This window comes from Mirounga angustirostris, unplaced genomic scaffold (genome assembly GCF_029215605.1).
Source record: "Mirounga angustirostris isolate CCGP_5_RB_7025 unplaced genomic scaffold, mMirAng1.0.hap1 SCAF_11, whole genome shotgun sequence".
Classification (NCBI taxonomy): Eukaryota; Metazoa; Chordata; class Mammalia; order Carnivora; family Phocidae; genus Mirounga; species Mirounga angustirostris.
Window position 1 is genome coordinate 96,326,426 of NW_026991719.1, and position 20,630 is coordinate 96,347,055.

The window sequence follows — 20,630 nt, forward strand, 5'->3', positions numbered from 1 at the left end:
TATGATTTGCTTTGTTCCTGGTGTTCATGTTAAAACAAGGCAAGCCTTGCCGTAGGTGATTAATTTCCTCAATTTGTACTTTTTTAGTTAATGAGAACCCACCCCATTGCCTGTCTGCAATTCCTGGGAAAGTTTTGGAGAGCAGTTTAAGATCTCCTAGAGAATGAACTTATTGATCCCTTAGACAGAAATGCCAGTCTTGACAGAAACCTGTTCATTTATAGTCTCAAGTAGCTGCTGGAAACCTCTGCTTTTTTCAACTCCTTTCCATATCAGTGAAGGTGAGATAGCTAGGATATTTGATTTGACCTTCCCCTGGCGCTCAGAGCTAGTTTTCCCAAAGGATACAATGATCTATGGAATAAGGAAGAGTCTGATCTTGAGGGTGGTTTTTCATTAAAAAAAAAAAAAAAAAGTCTGTTGCAGATTCTTGGCCAACCCCCAGGACACTCACCTTTATGCCTCTTCTTGGCTCCATTTGGTCACATTCCTCTAGCTTCCTCCTCCCCATTCCCAGCAATTAAATGTTGAAGTGTCTTGGTATGTTATCGGGGTTGTAAGTTCAACTGCTTGATGTATGACTCACTTCTGCTGCCCCCTCCCCTTTTGGTTTGCACAAAAGAGAGCCATTTGTTATATATCCCGAGTCAAACAGTCCTCACTTATTCTTTTGACTGTTACGGGAGGGTTTCTTCCCTTCTGTGTTAGGAGAACAACAAATCAAGGAATTTTTCCTAGGACAGCACACATGATATTAAAATAATTGCTGGGGAGGCCAAGGTCACTATGTTTATTGGAATAAATATGAAGAGAAATTTTTTAAACATTTTTTATAGGTTAGTGCATTGTGTTCTCAAGTCTACCAGACTGTCTCTCCCAGCTAACGAACAGATTATAGTCACTTTATGGGTAAGGGATTTCTCACTAATTTGTTTTTGTTTTTTGTTGTTTTTGTTGTTTTTGTTTTTGTTTTTAAGTAGATTCCACGCCCAGCGTGGAGCCCAACACAGGGCTTGAACTCACGACCCTGAGATGAAGACCTGAGCTGAGATCAAGAGTCAGACGCTTAACCAACTGAGCCAGCCAGGCACCCCTAATTTGTTTTTTATGTTTAGTTTCTCCTCATTCATTGGTGACTGTTTTTTTTTTTTTTTTTAAGATTTTATTCATTTACTTGACAAAGAGAGACACAGCGAGAGAGGGAACACAAGCAGGGGGAGTGGGAGAGGGAGAAGCAGGCTTCCCACTAAGCAGGGAGCCCGACGCGGGGCTCGATCCCAGGACCCTGGGATCATGACCCGAGCCGAAGGCAGACGCTTAACGACTGAGCCACCCAGGCGCCCCCCTTGGTGACTGTTTAAAACCATTTATTAGGGGCTGTTTATGTGCCAGACACTCTGAGGAATCAATGAATTCATCACCAAATATGTACTGAATACTTATTAACTCAAGGTGTTAGTGTTGCAAAGGGTAGAGAGAAGTTTCCCATGCAGAACTTAAAACCTCTTCGGGGAGCTGGGACACAAAATGAAAACGGTTTAGGGGTGCCTGGCTGGCTAAGTCGGCAGAGCGTGTGACTCTTGATTGCATGGCTGTGAGTTTGAGCCCCATGTTGGGCATACAGTTTACTTAAAAAAATAATACACTGTTTAAAGATGGTACAGAGACCAAGTGCTGTATGAGTCCAGGTCACTCTGATCTGAGGTCAGAAAAGGCAACTTGAAGGAGGTGGGGTCTCAAAGGGAGAAAATCAGGAGGTGAGTGTTGGAGGCAGTAGGTACCGGGCGGCGGGTGTGTTAGATGAAGTTGGGTAGTCATGAGAGGATAAATTTGGTTTGGTCCGTTCGTATCTCCCTGCACCTCAGTTTCTCCTCTGTAAAATGGAGATGATAAGAGTAATCATCATACAAGGTCATTATGAGGATTAAATGATATAGGATGAGGAAAGCCAGAGATGGATGGTAGTCACCACTCCATGGATCTCAGCCATTTGTATTATATTATTAGTAGGATTGTGGGAGCGCCTCAAAGGTGGGATCAGTCATGTGAGCCCTGCCATGTAGGTGAGGGAGGGTCATTGAAAATTTGAGCAGGGCCATGACATGCTGAAATCAAGCTGACAAAATAGTCTGTCGTAATGAGAAGGGCGAATTGTAGACCTTTCCTTCTGGACTTCGCTTCAAACTAAATAATTAAAAAAATCTCCAGTGCCCTCATATGGTGGAGTTATTTAGGAAAAGCTATTTGAGGGGCCCCTGTGTGGGCTCAGTCGGTGAAGCATCTGACTTGATTTCGCCTCAGGTCATGATCTCAGGGTTGTGAGATTGAGCCCCACATTGGGCTCCCTGCATCGGGCTTCGTGCTGGGCATGGAGCCTGCTTAGGCTTCTCTCTCTCCCTCTCCCCCTGCAGCCTCCCCCCACCGCCCCGCCACACGCTCTCTCTCTCAAAAAAAAAAGCTATTTGATTTTTCACCGGTTTCCCGGAACGTAAACCTGTGTGATATATTAAAACTTGGTGGAACTGTAAAACGATATAGCGAAGAGAGATAAGTGGTAGATTAGGTTGCCAACGTACTGGTAGGGGTTCTTCAGTGGGATGACGTTCCTGACATTCTGGTATAATTAACTGCAACTTGGTTTTCTGATAAGTCCTGGGGTTTTCTTCTCTATTATTTCTTTCATCTTTGCTTGGAACAGCTCTGAGACCCAGGACGTCTCTTGCTCTCCTGCTTTCTCCTTTTTCTCGCTGCCTCTTGTTTTCTGTTCTGAGACATGAATCAAGTTAGTTGTTCCTGCCCCATTCCTGCGTTGCTCCTGGCCCACCTACTTTGCCTGCCTACTTTCACTAAATCCTGCAGAGCGTTCTTTCCTGGGGCTCCTGGTTCATGTAACTTAGCAGTGAACACTTACCCTCTAGGTAACACACATAGGTGAACCCTCTCGAGATTTGTTATATCAGATGATAAAAGGCTCTCCTAATTTGAGGATACGTGGTGCTCAAACTTGCCTCCCTTCCAACTTTGATTCAACAGAGTGACAGAAAGCCTTTGTTCTTGCTCCAGAAAGGGTCATGTGGTAAATATTTAAAAGGTTGTCATCCAGGCAGCTCAGGGTTTTAAGGAGACTTGGCAGGACCTGATTCCAGAGAATTACCTCCTTTGGCTCCCTCAGTTTTATTCTTCTGGGTGGTCTGAGTGGGCCACTCATCAGGATCCATGCTTCTCATCGAGTCAGGCGGGGAAATTTTCAGCTGTGTCCACCATCTAGGAAAAATAATAAAGGGGAGGGGGAGGAAGAAGAATATGGACATTACAGAGAAATACCATCCTATTGGATGAAACCACTAGAGAATCTGAACTGGAGAATGAATTATTCATTCATTCATCATTTATTTTGCAAAATTTTATTGAGTCCAAGCACTGTTGTAGGGACTGGGGATATAGCAGTGGTTAAGACATGGACCTTGATAGTCTAAAAGAGACAGAGAGCAACTAAACAGATGAATGAGTTATATTTAGATAGTGATTGCCATATGAAAAAGATAAAATAGTGTGCCGTGATGGAGGGCATGTGGTCATAGAAGGCCTCTCAGAGGAGGTGAGATTTCAGCAAAGACCTGAAAGCAGTAAGGAGTGAACCATTGAGGATACGTGGAGGGAAGAGCATTCCAGGCCAAGGCAGCAGCAAGTGCAAAGACCCGAAGGCGCTTGCTTGGGGTGTTAGCGGAGCAGCTGGTAAGCCGGTGTAGCTGGACTAGCATGATAAGAAATCCAGTCCAAGAGGGGCACCTGGGTGGCTCAGTGGGTGAAGCGTCTGCCTTCGGCTCAGGTCATGATCCTGGGGTCCTGGGATTGAGCCCCATGTTGGGCTCCCTGCTCAGGGGGAGTCTGCTTCTCCCTCCTCCTCTGCCACTCCCCCTGCTTCTGCTCTCGCTCTCAAGTAAATAAATAAAATCTTAAAAACAAAAAAGAAATAAAGTCCAAGAGGTAAGCTGAGGCTAGAACAGGTATACCATCTTAGGCTATGGTGGGGATTTGTGGATTTAGGTGGGAGGCCATTGGAAGGTTTGGGCAAGATTCTCTTTGTCATCCTCATCAGATTCTGATTCTAGTTCTATCCTTGACTTGCCTGTGTGAACTTGAGTGAGCTCTTGGTCTCTCAGTTTGCTGTTAAGTGAAATGTGGATAATGATGCTTATCTCCAGTGACATTAGAAGAATTAGTTGTTGGTTACAAAGGACTCGAGGCCTTCAAGATGAGAGGTATGATACAGAGTAATCGCCACTGTTCTATGTAGTCATTATTTTAACAGCTTCCCAGAAGATGAAACCCAACGTATATGCTAGACTGTTAGAATGAGAAGAGATCTCACAGATCGGTTGTGGGGGCCGAGTCTGATTTCTGTGGAAATGACTTAAAATTCCTTCACCGTACAAATTGTGTTTCAAGCCTGTAAGAAATTGCTTGGGGAGGGTGGCCCCTAGACTGGGAAGGCCGCTGTGTTATTTGTTCAATTTCAGTAAAATTCTTTGTAGAGCATGAAAAAATGGTCTGGCCCGCTCCCGTTTTACAAGTGAGGGAGCAGAGAAGCAGAGTCTTGAGGACAGCTTCATGGCTGGTGAGCAGGAGTGCTGGACAAGAATCCGAATCGTGGGGGCGCCTGGGTGGCTCAGTTGGTTAAGCGACTGCCTTCGGCTCAGGTCATGATCCTGGAGTCCCGGGATCGAGTCCCGCGTCGGGCTCCCTGCTCGGCAGGGAGTCTGCTTCTCCCTCTGACCCTCCCCCCTCTCATGTGCTCTCTCTCTCTCATTCTCTCTGTCTCAAATAAATAAATAAAATCTTTAAAAAAAGGTACAGCAGGGGCGCCTGGGTGGCTCAGTTGGTTAAGCGACTGCCTTCGGCTCAGGTCGTGATCCTGGAGTCCCGGGATCGAGTCCCACATTGGGCTCCCTGCTCGGCAGGGAGTCTGCTTCTCCCTCTGACTCTCCCCTCTCTCATTCTCTCTCTGTCTCTCAAATAATTAAAATCTTAAAAAAAAAAAAAAAAAAAGAATCCGGATCGTGTGACTTTCAGGCATCTGCTTTCTCCCCAGATTCATGAGCTACCCACCTCAGTGTCCCATTTAGACATAACTGCAATATTACAGGAAGCGATTTAATTTCAGACCCCTTCCCCTCTCTGTTGTAGTGATGTGCTTTGCTGTTATTGGAAGTGGTGGCTACCACGGAACATCTTTGCTTGGTGAGGCAGCTGGGCATGAAAAAAATTTCACAGACTCGAATTTGGCTCTGTGCCACAAATGTTTTGCTCTGTGTTTTGCCTTCTTCTGCCACTCTCTTTGGTGCTGGCTCTGGGCTCTGCAAGTCGATCGGGCTTGAATTTTAGGTTTGGCCGCAGTCAGATTCTAATTGGTTGTAATTTTTGCCTGGAAAATGTATCTGAATTTTTGCCATGCGTAACTACTGTAATAACTTCCAAAAGGGGGTGTTTTGTTCATTTGGGCACAGTATGTAATTTTAGGTTGTCTGGTCCCATCATTTGAATAACATGTGAACCACTGTCACGAAAACAAGCAAACATACACAGTTGATCTTTGAACAATGTGGGGGTCTAGGGGGCACTGACCCCCTGCGCAGCTGAAAAATCCATATATAAGTTTTGAGTCCCCCCCCCAAACTTAACTACTAATAACCTGTTGACCGGAAGTCTTATGGATAACATAAACAGTCGATTAACACGTATTTTGTATGTTGTATGTGTGATATACTGTGGTCTCACAATAAAGTAAGCCACAGAAAAGAAAATGTTACTAAGAAAGTCATGAGGAGGGGGCGCCTGGGTGGCTCAGTCAGTTAAGCATCTGCCTTCGGCTCAGGTCATAATCTCGGGGTCCTGGGATCGAGCCCATTCTTGGGCTCCCTGCTCAGCGGGGAGTCTGCTTCTCCCCTCAGCCCCTCACTACCCCCCCGCCCCCACCCATGCTCTCTCTCTCAAATAAATAAACAAAATTGTAAAAAAAAAAAAAAGTCATTAGGAAGAGAAAATACGTTTACAGTACTGTAAAATGTATTTTTTTAAAAATCCACATGTAAGTGGACCTGTCCACTTCATACCCATGTTGTCCAAGACTCAACTGTGTGTATGTATTTGTATGTTTCTGTGTGTGTGTAATCAGCACTATGATTAGCATTTTCCTTGTATGTGAATCTAGATTTCTTTAGTTATAGCTCCAGGAAACTTAAATGTGGGTGAATCAAATAATGAGGAGTATACATCCTCATACTGTGGGATCACACACATTTTCTGTACCTATATAGTAATATTCACTTGATTGGCATTGCAAAACAAAGTGATATTTTCTGTTTGGACTCCTTTCTGTTGATACCGTACAAAGCCACATGGCCACTCCCTGAAATGGGAGCTGTAGCATTTACCAGTCTAACCTGTTAGGGTGTTCCTCACACTGGTATATTTTTGTCATTCGTTCCAAAATCAGTGATATTGAAACAAGTCAAAAATAACTACAAGCATATTATTTCTCTTTCCTGGTTTTCCTAAAAAGAAATGCTGTCTAACATGTATATATTTTGCTTATTCATGCTATGGAAAATAGATTGTTGATATTTCAGATACTTTGCCAGAAATTAAGTCCTTTTCAAGAATGAGCCTGCCAAATAATACTCTTTCCATAATTAAATTTCTTAAAATAGTCTGAGATCATACTGGGTAATCAGATGGGTGATTGAAAGTGGCAAGCTTAAATCTTAAAGCCAACTTCTGTAAGACAAGAAGCGTAGGAAAGCGCTTCCTCAGTCATCACCCAGAGCCTATGTCCTAGTCCCTTTCCATTCCCACCCTGAAACGATTTTAGTTCTGTCATCTGGGGGAATTTTACTGTAACAGATGCTTGATACAGTCTGCAGTCTGTGGCTTATTTTTTTTTTTAAGATTTTATTTATTTATTTGAGAGAAATAGAGCATGAACGGGGTGGGGCGGTGGGAGGGAGGGAGGAGCAGAGGGAGAAGCCAACTCCCCGCAGAGCAGGGAGCCCAAGATTGGGCTCCATCCCAGGACCCCGGGATCATGACCTGAGCCGAAGGCAGATGCTTCACCGACTGAGCCACCCAGTCTGTGGCTTATTAAAAGAAGCATAGGCTCATCAGAGAGCTCCAAATTCCCCATTTAATGTCTTAGATCAGGTCTAAGACTTTCTAGGGGAGCCTAGAGGGCTAGCATGAATGAATCCAGCAGTCTTCCTCCTTTTCCTCCTTCCTGTGGGTTTCGCTATGAGTTGTAGCAACAGATTCCTCCTTCACTGTTGTGAATGCCTAATTTCAAACGGATGGCACAATCCCAGTGGGCTTATTGACTCAAATCTCAGCATTTGGGGCACTCAGTGACAACTGGAAGGCAACCAGTGACTCTCGGTGTTTCCCTGGGAGTGCACTATTAGCTGGAGTTTCAGAAGTGGGGGCATGGGACCGCATAGGTGAGGGCAGTGAGGGGTGCGGGTGAGGTGAGTATATATGATGGGGCATGAGTATGTATATATATTTTGTCTTTTGATTTGATTTTTTAGCTGTATAGTTTTTATTTTTTTCAAACATCTAAAACATTTTTCTACTTATACTTGGAGTCGCGCAGTGACGTGAATGAAATAAGAATCCAGTCATGGTTTTGCAGTTAAATGGGAAGAGGATGCAATAGTGAAACGGACAGTGACTCGGATACAAAAATGCTTTCTCAACTTTAAAGTGTTAAAATGGGGATGCCTGCGTGACTCAGTCGGTTAAGCGTCTGCCTTCAGCTCTGGTCATGATCCCGGGGTCCTGGGATCGAGCCCCGCATCAGGCTCCCTGCTCCGCGGGAAGCCTGCTTCTCCCTCCTCTACTCCCCCTGCTTGTGTTCCCTCTCTCTCGCTGTGTCTCTCTCTGTCAAATAAATAAATAATTTTTTTAAAAAAAATAAAGTGTTAAAAAGTCGTCTTCTGTAGATGAACTGAGAGGGAAATCACTTGACTTCAAATTTTTCATCTTAAAAAGTGAAGGTAGTTGTAATTCCTAATGACTTCTCAGAGGTGTGTGCAGATTGTCCAGATATAATGGCTGTGGCAGGCCCTTGAAGGTTTTTCGTGCAGAGAAGCTGTTTAAATGTTCAGACAAATGTATCATTGCTGGTCTTTCCCCTATAGGTATTCAAGAGACGGTATTTTTACTTGACTCAGCTTCCTGACGGTTCATACATTCTCAACTCCTACAAAGATGAGAAAAACTCCAAAGAATCTAAAGGTTGCATCTACTTGGACGCCTGCATTGACGTTGTTCAGGTAGGGCTATCGAAATCACCCTTTCTTCTCTTTCTTGAAGAGGGTTATTGACCAACTATTAAGAACCTCCGCATTTTTCTTTCGTGGTCAATGGCATCTCCACCCACCAAAACATTTATACTAGGAACCTTAGAATCCTCCCCAGCGCCCTATTCTCGCTCTGTGCGAGAATTCAAGTGTTTACCCAGGCCTTTGGAGTTGGGCTCCACAGTGCTTCTTGCTCTCTTACCTTCTTTCCACTCCCACTGCCCTTCCTCTGGTTCTCCTTTTGTCCTCTCTTGACTAGTCTTGCCTTCCTGCCCTCTGATTTGTTGCCTTACTGTAATCCATCCTCCGAAGACAAAGCTGGGGTCCTTCACTTGTCTACTTAAAACCTTTTGGTTCTTGGGGCGCCTGGGTGGCTCAGTCGTTAAGCGTCTGCCTTCGGCTCAGGTCATGATCCCAGGGTCCTGGGATCGAGCCCCGCATCAGGCTCCATCCTCTGCAGGAAGCCTGCTTCTCCCTCTCCCACTTCCCCTGCTTGTGTTCCCTCTCTTACTGTGTCTCTCTCTGCCAAATAAATAAATAAAATCTTAAAAAAAAAAAAAAAAACCTTTTGGTTCTTGATTTATTATCTTGCAGAGGGAGAGCTAAAGCTCTTACCATGACCTTGCAGGTCATGGTGATTTAGCCTCAGCCTACCTTCTAACCTCATGCCCCCCGTACCCTGTAGACACTTTGCGCTCTAGCTACTCTAGGTGTATTTGCCTTTCTTCCACTTGTTTCTCTGCTTGGCGTACACTTTCCCCTTCTGTTCCTGTTTGAACCTTATCTTTCAAGATTCCGTTCAAATGGCTCTTATGCCATGAGATGTTTTCTGTTTCTCTCCTCACCCTCATGTCCACCACATGGAAGGGAGCTCCCCCTCCCCTGTGCACCACTTTGCTTTTTCCTCCGTCCTAGACTGAAATCATACTCCAATTTGTGGTTCATCCTGCATATTCCTTCTGGGATTCTGGAGACCATGTCTTACTCATGTCCGTGTCCCCTGTAATAATCAGCAGTGTTGTGCACCCAGGAGCGGCTTAACAAATGTTTGCCGATGATCTAAATAGGAAGTCCACTGGCCGAGAGAAGGAGCCATCACTACAGAGCCTGGGTGGCATGGCTGACTTTAAGGAGCACTTAGCTGCTGGGGAGGTGGAAGGTGCTGGTTCAGGGCACTTGTCCTACATGAATCTTATTGTCAATTCCACTGAATCCCACTTATTATTAATCCCACTCAAATGAGATTGCCGTGTGGATTGAATAAAAAACACTTAAAAGGGGTGCCTGGGTGGCTCAGTCATTAAGCATCTGCCTTCGGCTCAGGTCATGATCCCAGGGTCCTGGGATCTAGCCCCGCATCGGGCTCCCTGCTCAGCGGGAAGCCTGCTTCTCCCTCTCCCTCTGCCTCTCTTTCCGCTGGTGCTATCTCACTCTCTCTCAAATAAATAAATAAAATCTTAAAAAAAAAAAAAACACTTAAAAAAAATAAAGATCTATGTGAATAAAAGGTGTCTTCATGGGCGCCTGGGTGGCTCAGTTGGTTAAGCGACTGCCTTCGGCTCAGGTCATGATCCTGGAGTCCCTGGATCGAGTCCTGCATCGGGCTTCCTGCTCGGCAGGGAGTCTGCTTCGTCCTCTGACCCTATCCCCTCTCATGTGTTCTCTCTCTCTCAAATAAATAAACAAAATCTTTAAAAAAAAAAAAAAAAGGTGTCTTCATATATATAATATATAAAATACATATACTATAAATATATTTAATATATAAATATATATAAAATATATAACATAAATATATATATATAATAGAAAAGTTTATATATAAAATATAAAATATATATAACTATTTATAAACAAACAAACAAACAGCTTTCTTATGTTACTGGAAGAAAGAGGGCACACGATTCCCAGCTTTTCTCAATTAGTCTAGTCCGGATTTTGCCTTTCCTTTATAGTGTTCCCTGCCTCTGCTTTCTCCATCTATTTATGATTCCCCCTCCCAAATATTTTCAAATATATAAATCTTGAGGACTTGCTACAGCCGTTTAATTTCATCCTTTACTCTACTTTGAAGATGAGAAGGAGGATCTTTCTTGGTTCCTTCTTGAGTGATGGCCATGTAGTGGGAAATTATGGATTCGCGAGCCTTTCTTGAAATTAATGCCGAGGTATTTGGGAGAGGGGAGAGTGTGTCATTTCTTTTGTCACGACAGAGAAGGTGGTAGTGTAAAAGAAGGCGTCATCATGTTTGAGCAAAGGAGGTTGCTTTTGTTTTCCTTCTGTGCTAGTGTTCAGCATGGGTCATTTCCATATTTTTTACTGCGAGTCGCCATGTAATGTGATCCAACTCTAGTCTTCTTTTGTGCTAATTTGATGCACTTCATATCATGCATGGTACCGCGAACTTGGTTATCGGTAGTGCGTTTTATGGTGTGATGTGAAACAAGTACCAGGTTTATTTCAAATCCCATTTGAGCCTGTTTTCAAGGGCTGATTTTGAAAATCTACAAATACCACGACCAACTTGCAACAGGGTAGAAATTGTTACAAACATTTGCTGATTTTTATGGTGGCAGTTGGATTCTCTAGATGTGGAAGATGGGAAAGGGCCTTACATGATAATACTGTGTCAACAAGTAGTACCTCATGCCAACTTTGTTCATATACCACTGTGCTCAGTAGTGAGGGGAATAACAGAGGTACGTTTGACACAGTCCTTCATCGTCTGGCAGTTTCTATTTCTTGTTGAAAGAAGCAGTTCTTTCATGACAGTATTGACCTGGGTATGTGCTGAGCTGAGGTAAAAATAAATAAACGAATGAAGTCTAATATTGAAAGGGTAACTAAACTAACTGAACACATGCTTTTTCTTTTTCTCTCTAGTGCCCCAAAATGCGCCGTCACGCATTTGAACTCAAGATGCTAGATAAGTATAGCCATTATTTGGCTGCTGAAACTGAGCAGGAAATGGAGGAATGGTTGCTAACTTTGAAAAAGATTATTCAGATCAATACCGACAGTTTAGTGCAAGAGAAAAAGGAGACAGTAGAAACAACCCAAGGTCAGAATTTTTAAATGATTCATTATCGAGGTAAAGCTCTTATCTTTAATCTGCGGGAATGTCCTTTGTGTAGGGTGAATACAGAATTCTTAATCTTGAAGGTTGACCTACTTCCTCATTAGAAATAACTATGGAGCTTGGTAGGTTTTTTTTTTAAGAGTTGATGCTTCATGGGTTCTGACACATGAAATATAACCAGACTCAAACGGATAGGGAATTCATGGCAGATTGTCAAAAGCCCGTTAAAGTTTTCCCTGTGCTTTCATAATCAAAATTCTTTGCAGTAAATCTAGTAGGAGAGGATGGGGTGAGAGAGATAGTTAGGATATTCCTCTTAGGTGATTAGTAATGGTCTGCATGGTTTGGAACATCTGCTTTTAATGAATTTGCAGAAGATGAAACTAGCAGCCAAGGAAAAGCCGAGAACATCATGGCCAGTTTGGAAAGGAGCATGCATCCGGAACTGATGAAGGTACATCTTTCTTATGGCAACTTGCCTTCAACTGAGGCAATGCAGGGTTCGCTATTAAAGTTTTAATGCTGGATTCCATTTGGCAATGTCATTTCTAAGTTAAAAACCACAGCAAATTAGTGAAACAGGTAGAGATTGTAAGAGAAAAGTTATACTCCTAAAGTTGGACTTAAAGGGCCAGCTAACAGTTTGGAAAATCTTATTTTTTTTTTCTAGATGTCAGAAGGTGCTTTCAGATTTTTGTGACTTTATTGATGTTCCTTCTTATTCAGCATAATTACTATATGTCATCCATAAAGTAAATATTCTTCATTCAAGGGGCTATTGATACAGATCAAACATGATGTTCAGTCTAATGATTTGCATATGTTAACTTCATATGAAAATCGCATGTTCTGTCTATGTGTAAATACATATGTGTATATACATATGAATAATTTCATCAGATAAAGATTTGGGTGACCAGGGGCGCCTGGGTGGCTCAGTCGGTTAAGCGTCTACCTTCGATTCAGGTCATGATCCTGGGGTCCTGGGATCGAGCCCTGCATCGGGCTCCCTGCTCCACGGGAGGCCCACTTCTCCCTCTCCCACTCCCCTGCTTGTGTTCCCTCTCTCGCTATCTCTCTGTCAAATAAATAAACAAAATCGTAAAAAAAAAAAAGAAAGAAAAGATTTTGGTGACCAGACATCATTTGTGATAATTACTCTGCTCTTTGGAGTTTGAAATGAGCTAATTTAGAAAATGTAGAGGCGATTATCATACCTATCTTAATAGGTTACATATCTTAACCATTAATAGGTTACATATTTTACTATGTGGACTCTATACTATAGAAGAATAGAAGGTTATAACCCATTTATTCATTTAAATCCTCATTAAACCTATTTATATTTTTTTACTTTGTTCCTCTTCCTAGACTACTAAGTTACACAAGCTCAGAAGTTATTTTTTCTACTTTATTTAATTTTTTTCTACTTTAAATTTATCCTTCTCTTAACAAAAAATTACCCCCCTCAAACTTCATAGTTTTCCAAAACTTAGGAACACACTCATGATCCCCTGATCTAGGTTTTCCATGATTTTGTTGATGTTAATATATCCTTTCTGAGTCTTTGACGTTCTAGGCTCTACAGTCCACTATGTTTTTCCTAAAGTGTTGGAATCAGAATTATGTATAATATCCCATGGCTAGCACGCTGACTATGGAAGAGAGAGTGTTTCGTCATTTATTTTTCTTTTGCATTCAAATCTCTTGGATTCCTTTTTTTTTTTTTTATACTCCGGTGGGCTGAGCAATATTCTTGATGTCCTAGAGACACATAGAAAGTGTAAGAACCTGATCTGTAGCTTATCATGGGTCCTAGTGATGGTGACTCACCCAGCAAGCGTTTTTTTATCCATCTTAAGTAAATGGAGATGGGGAGTAGTATATTTCTGAAGATCTGTCAGATGGTGGTTTCCCTGACGAGATATTTTTAAGTAATCTTCACACCCAAGGTGGGACTCGAACTCACGATCCTGAGATCAAGAGTCTCATGCTCTACCGACTGAGCCAGCCAGGTGCCCTGCACAAACTAATTATTTAAATGTTATTTACTGGGTTGGTGAACACGTTGACATGCTGGGGTATGGCATGCCTGGAGAGAGCATGAAGGCACTGTGCCCCTGTTCCCATACTTTGTCTATGCATTTCTTCCATTTGGCTGCCCTAAAGTTGTATTTTTTAAAATAAAAAGGTGATCGTAAGTACAGAGCAAAAAATAAATAAATAAAATAAATGTTATTTAATACTCATTTGAAGGAAGTGAAGTAATGTTTGGTGTGTGTATTTTTAATTTTAGTATGGCAGAGAAACTGAACAGCTAAACAAACTCAGTAGAGGGGATGGAAGACAGAATCTCTTTTCTTTTGATTCGGAGGTCCAGGTATTAATGATATATTTCTTTAAATAATCATAGAATTGTTGCTTATTTAGATGAACAATGTCTGTGAAATGTTAAAATCACTGATTTCTGTACCACTGGGCGATACCTATTGCTTTATATTCATCATGTTCACTTCGAACAGGTAGCCTAACTGACTTCCCTCAGGAGACTGGCACAGATGCAAATAGTTTGGGATTGAATGCACATGTTTTGTTTTGTTTTGTTTTTCCCCTCCATTCCCTATATTTCTATTCACCTTATCTCATTCCTCAAAAGAAATAAATGAAAGACTGTTTAAAGTTGGTTCCTGCGCTTTTAACCCACTAAATACAGTGTGATCGAGTAGCAGCGAGTATCTGCAGTATAAAGAACACCAAGGCATATGAAGAATGTGGTTTATTTTCCACTCCTGATGGAGGCCTTGGAACTGGGATAACGTTCATGTCTGGCTTAATCCCACTTTCAGTGGAAAGCTTATGTGTGTTTGTGTATCTCACCCTCTTTCATGAGAGTGAGGCCCCCTTTGTACTAAGATCTGTGCGGCTCATATTTAATTCCCTATTTTCTGATCAAATTGCTGATTTGTTTAAATGGAAAGATTCAACTGTATGTAACTCTTACACATATTTTTCTTAACCTATTTCATGAGAAAAATGAAATTATTTGGGGAAAGATGAATTTTTTTTCACTTTTTTCTACATGAGATTTATAATTAAAATTGGAGGATTTTTTTTTTTTTTTGGAAATAGAAAAGTTTGCATTATATGTGCATTATGGCTTTTTTATTCTCCGTGAAAATAGATCGTAAAAATGTAGTTGGGGGAAGACTGATTTTTGTTGTTTCTTCTTTGCTTCGAATGGTTTTCTAAATAAGTTTTTTTTTTTTTAGTTTGAAATGGGAAAAGTATATAGTCTATATATAATGCAGACATTTTTCCTTAATAAAAATACCACACAAGAAAAAGAAATTATTTGGGGGAAATATTAAAAAAAAAAAAGCTTTATCTCCTACTTTTTTTCATAGCAGTATGATACTGTTTGTGTAAGTTATGTGATTTAAAAAAAAAAAAAAGTTTAGCTGGTCTTGAGAGTGTTAGTTCTAAGATACTCATTCAGAAAGTTGCTTGTTGCAGGCAAGTCTGAGCCTTTCATAGAGCCCCCCCCACCCGCCCCGAACCCCTCCGTGATTGGGCTCTAATTGGACATGTCAGGACCTTTCATTGTACACAAAGAAGCCAATTGACTGTGGTTGAAACTCAATCCAGTGTCTTTAAAAAAATTTGTGGTGTAGTGTTTTTGTGGTCATGGCAGTGAACTCAAACATAACATCAGTTATCAGTGAGCTACGACAGCCAGTGAGGAATTCAGAGTTGTGATGAAACTTTAAAGCATGGAACAGTTGAATTTAATGTTGATTCCAGAAGGCAGCGTCCTCACAGAGAAATCTGTGCTGTATGTGTTGAGTCTTAGCGCCATCCTAGGATGTCAGCCTTCTCTTTTGACCACAGTACGATGTTTAGAGAGAGATCTTTCTACCACTGACCTTAGAGAATAAGGAAACACTAACCGAAGGAGACCGCTCCAACTCGGGACTACTGGGAAAGGTCCCGTGTCCCAGCATTCGGACTCACGGGCCTCAGAAGGGAAAGGATTTGGGGGCTGGGGTGGTTTAGTCCAGTTTCTCTTCACATTCCACTGTCTGAATAAGGTAGAAGGGAGAGCAGATAAATGGGCGGAAATTAGAATTGATCTCCATGGTAATGACTTGCTTCTGCTGGCTCCAGAGATAAGTGTTCAAGAGGGAGCTGTCTAGTTCCACACATTTGTATTCGGTTTGTAGATAAACAGACTCCAGGGGTGGGGGGTGGGGGATGGCACTTTCAGGTACGAATATTATACTTAGGCCCCTAGAAGGAGGATTTTGTCAGTGATGCAGGCTAGGTCAGAATGGCTGTAATTATCCAACACTCTTCTGGCACAATACCTGTTTTGGCTTGAATTACTTAGGCAGTTGAGAAAAATTCTTGTGTTTCTTGGCTTGAGTTTTCCGTATTGGCGGTATATTCTATTCAGATTCACCCAATCATTTCCCGCCTGCCTTGTCTCGGGTCTTAAAGTATAGTAAGTGGTCCCACAATCTATACTTTTCCTCCCATTTGTGAACAGAACGTAAAGTCTGTTCAGATACTCAGAATGAACGGGTTGAACTCAGATTGCCTGAGCTATGTGAGCTGAGGAGGAGGATTCTAGGAGTTTCTTTGAGGAGGGACAGATTCCTCCCTTGCTGAAAGGAATCCTTGATTCCCAATATCTGTTTTTAAAACTTAAAAAAAATTTTTTTTTGAAATACCAATAATTAAAAAAAAATTATCTCTGTGGCAGTCAGGACACATCCCCCAGCTCTGTTAGAAGCTGAGCTCAGTGTTTATCACTTTTCGAAGCAGACGCCCCTCCCTCTGTTCATCATTGAAATGTAGGTGGTCCGCAGGGTCTAGCTGCTGTTGACTCCCTACCTAATTCAGATCTCCAACCCAGACCTCTGCTGTTTCCCCAGCCACTTAGTAATCTCACCTCAAACTGGACACGTCCCGAACTGAGCTCACCATCTCCACTCCTCCTCCCCCACATCTACCATTCCGTGTTATCTTGCAACCAAGTTCATGACGCCACAGTCGAATTGTCGAATTGTCTAAGTTAGAGACCATCGTGTTATTCTTGATGCCTCTCATGTCCATTCATGGCCGTTTTGCCTCCCATACGCCTCATAAAAGACACAGTCTCTACCATACTGGAACATGTATTTTGTGGGGAAGGCTAATAACAACTAAGGACATATGGAAAAGTCATGTTCGAAGACTTAAATCAAGGAAAGGGAGTATAGACTGTCAGAGTGTGCAGTCCCCTTAGGGAGTTAAGGAAGGTCTCTGTGGAAATGCCAGTGGATCGGAGACATGAATGAAATGAGGGAGTGAGCCATGCATCTGTCTGCGAGAACTGCAGATGCAAAGGCCCTGAGGTGGGTGTGTACTTGGTGTGTTGGAGAAATAACCAAGGAGGCCAGTGTGGCTGGAACAGAGAGTGGGGGTGGAGGGGAGGCAAGGGTGGTGGGAGATGAGGTCAGAGGATTGAGGGAGGTAAGGACTCCTGTCATATAAGGCTTCATAGGCCATGGTACAGACTTGTAACTTTTCCAGTGCTTTAGATCAGAGTTTCATCATCTCCCTCTAGGATTTCGCTGTCAGTGTTTGAACCTTGGTGTAAGAGCTCTAGAAAGACTTATTGAATGAAAAAAAGGGTTTGAATGAAGAATGGATAGAGAACCGTAGGATTCTGCAATTATTACTTATAGACCTATATTAATATGAATCCTGTTTTTTTGGAAATGATTTATCATCATCTGTTTTGTAGAGGTTGGACTTTTCAGGAATTGAACCTGATATAAAGCCATTTGAGGAAAAGTGCAATAAACGTTTCCTGGTGAACTGCCATGATTTAACTTTCAATATCTCGGGTCAAGTTGGAGACAATGCAAAAGGACCACCCACAAATGTATGTATGACTTTTCCTTCCACGTCCCTTAAACCAGCGCATTAAGGACATGCTTTGCTTTTTTTATCACTAGAAGTAATTTACGGGATGAAAATTCCATTGCTACGTGCTATGATAAATTTGACATGGAGGCATTTCATACATGCCTTTCTTTTGCCAAAATATGAATATGTTTTCATCCTGAGAGGATTCGTGAACATATCAACCTATTCAAAATGGCAGATAGAGTAGGCTCTTGACATTCAAAAGGGACATGTGTCCCCGAACCTGGACCATCCTCCAAGTTGCGAATTTTGCCAGAGAATGTGACTTCTTTTGTGAGACTGGCTCATCACAATGAGTAAGGAACCCGCAAACCAGGCGGGGATACAGATGCTGTGCAGCCTGCTAATCTCACTCCTTCTCCCAGGGTGAATTCATTTTGTTCTTCACAGAAAAAAACTCTAATTATGAGCCATCGTGGATCATTTGAGTTACTCAGAAACACTTGAAACCGTAAGTGTAAAATCACCAAAGAGACTGCATTTTATGCTCACCTTTTTTTGGTTCTGGTTTTGTCTTTGACAAATATCCACAGTGATGATTTATTCTCTTCCAGAGTAGCTAAAATGCACTAGCAGACTTCCTGTGTATAAAGGGTTAATCTTTATGCCATTTGGCACGAAATTTCTCTTTGTGACCAGCTTTCAAATGCCATCTGTAGGGAGGAATCGTGTCTTCCGAAAGTGCTGATGGGGCAAAGCTTTTGTCAAGTCATTTGATGTTGACTGATATTAGCTCTTATTAAAGGTATAATCTAGTAAGCTGTAACATAACAAAAGGGAAGATTTATTTTTGTTCGATAATATTGGCATTGGTTTTTTTTTTTTTTTTTCGGCGATTTCAGTAAACCCATGGAGAATTACATTTTATTCAGAGACCAACTGATGTTCTTTAAATGTGGCTTCTGCGTTCTACTCCTTTAAAGAAAGTGTAACTTGCAGAATTATTTATACCTGACAAAAGTTAACATTTGATAGCCTGTTATTTTAGAGCACTCCTTCAAAATAGATGCAAATGAGCCCTAATGCCATTTTAACTAAATGCCATACTCAGAAAGGAACTGCAATCGCAGAGCCTTGAGGAATCAAAACATCATTTTGTCATTGGCGTCCCTCCCCCACGCCCCCCACCCACCCCCCGAAAAGTCTTCGCTTCCAAATGTCGTTGTTTTCATTCCCAGGTTGAACCCTTTTTTATCAATCTCGCCTTATTCGACGTAAGGAACAACTGCAAGATTTCAGCCGACTTCCACGTAGACCTGAATCCCCCATCTGTCCGGGAAATGCTGTGGGGCCCTTCAGCCCAGCTGGCTGGTGATGGAAACCTGACGAGCTCTTCCCCGGAGCCTTTCATTCATGGAATTGCTGAATCCCAGTTACGCTACATAAAGCAGGTAACGAGTCCCCCTTTAGCCTTCCAAGTGAGAAATCGAAACAGCCCCGTGGGTTCTTTCACCCGCTCAGACCGATGTTCTCCCGGGCATTCCCATCTCTTGTAAGGTCAGTGGCCAGGTGTTTTTCTGGGGACTGAAGTGGGAGGGACAGGATGGAAACCAGCATATGCTAGCACCACCTCAGCGAAGTAACATTTTCAGTTGGGACTGTGATGTGAGCCTCAGAGGAAGCATTTTGTGAGCTGGAATGTAGGTCACACCGACGGATGCAGGCACACCCCCACGCTCCTGTGCGGACTTGTGAGCAAGGCGGTGGGTGCCCGAAAGGCTTGTTTCTTCGAAGAAAAAATGGACCCTGCCATAGCCCCCCCCCCCATCCCTAATTCCCAGCTCCGTTAGGAGTAGGTAGCTGGGTTTGGGTTTTGGTTTTTGCCTTGGTGTGCCGTCTCGAGTTCCAGATATCTGTTAAAATACCATTAGATTTTTCCATAGGACAAGAGCAAAAAGCACCGCCTTGCAGAAATTTAGGAGCTATGTACAGAACTTTACAGAACTTCAGCTGAAGCCTGGCTGCTGACCAGACAATGGAGTTCTGAGTGTGTTCACGGAAGACAAAGAAATTAGGCAGGGAAGGGAAGGTGCCCGTCTGAATGAAACTTCACCGTCAGGGCAAGTCTTGTGACGGTCACATTGGAGGCTGTGTTTTTGGAAGGTTCGAGTACAGGACAGGGGTTCCGTGTGTCTGTTCGGCTACAGCCCTGGCTGAGGTGCCGTTAGATCAATGTTCCTCAAATTCCTGGCCTGCCAGACTCCCACAGCACCCAGACCCCCCAACACTGGCGATCAAATTCATCCAGAAAATCGTTCCTGTCAGTGGCCAAGTGGTAGATGCCCCAGAGCTAATCTCCCATGTTGTCCGGAATTTGGGGAGCTTCATGTGCAAGCGGGCAGTGTCCATGCTGACCCCACATGAATAGGTAGTTTTAATGGAGCATAAAGGCTCTTTATACGAGGAGTTCGGATTGAAGAGCAGTGGGAGGGGATGGCTTATGTCACATACATAATGCTGCGTTCTCTGTCCTGTCTGGTGCAAAGAAGCCCCTTTAGAAGGAGCCTGACACATCCCTGGCATTTTGACCTCTGACCACACTGCAGGCCACGAGAGGTTAGGCAGAACAGAATTGATGGTCTTCCTTCCCAACTTTTGCAACTAAAAGGAAACTAGACTGTGACATAGAATTGAAACTGGAAAGAGGCACAAGAACAAAGCAGCTCACGTTGTAAGATTTATTTTTCCCCCAATAAAAACGTGGTTCCTTTTTTTTTATTATAAAGCTAAATGTATTATTATGTAGAAAACCCAAACAATACAAAACGCATAAAGAAGGAAAGTCACCTCCCCCATAGACAATAACTGTCAACATTTTGGCCAACCTCTTTCTAGACATCTCTGTGTTTATATAAACACATAGATCTTACGTATGTTCTTATACAAAATAGATCCTGTTCACGCCGTTTTATATCTACTGTATTTATTTAATATCACATTTATCCTATATCAGTATCTCTGGGTCACTCACATTCTTAAAGGCTAATGTGGTATTCCATCAACCTAGCTAATTGGGATATTTGTCATTTTGGGATATCATAAATAACACTGCATTGAACATCCTTGTGCATGCATGTTAGCTCACTTGTTGAATTATCTCCTTAGAATAAATACCAAGCATTGGGGTTTTCTGGGCTCGGGATTATGCTCATTGGTACAGATTTTACATGTGCAGTTACTTCCCTCTTTGCGCTCTGGATCTGTGGTAGTTTTATATCGCCTCT

General features: G+C 42.5%; 1 protein-coding gene across 3 annotated transcripts in view; it reads left to right on the plus strand.

Annotated features, from left to right (window-relative positions):
• Positions 1-20,630, plus strand: part of DOCK11 (dedicator of cytokinesis 11) — a 192,094-nt gene that overhangs the window by 59,008 nt on the left and 112,456 nt on the right. For all 3 annotated transcript variants that reach the window (XM_064574500.1, XM_064574498.1, XM_064574499.1), the window contains exons 7-12: positions 8,193-8,327; positions 11,238-11,415; positions 11,808-11,887; positions 13,730-13,813; positions 17,222-17,362; positions 18,585-18,797. In XM_064574500.1, the coding sequence (XP_064430570.1) occupies positions 8,193-8,327; positions 11,238-11,415; positions 11,808-11,887; positions 13,730-13,813; positions 17,222-17,362; positions 18,585-18,797 (831 nt within the window). The remainder of the gene's footprint in view (positions 1-8,192; positions 8,328-11,237; positions 11,416-11,807; positions 11,888-13,729; positions 13,814-17,221; positions 17,363-18,584; positions 18,798-20,630) is intronic.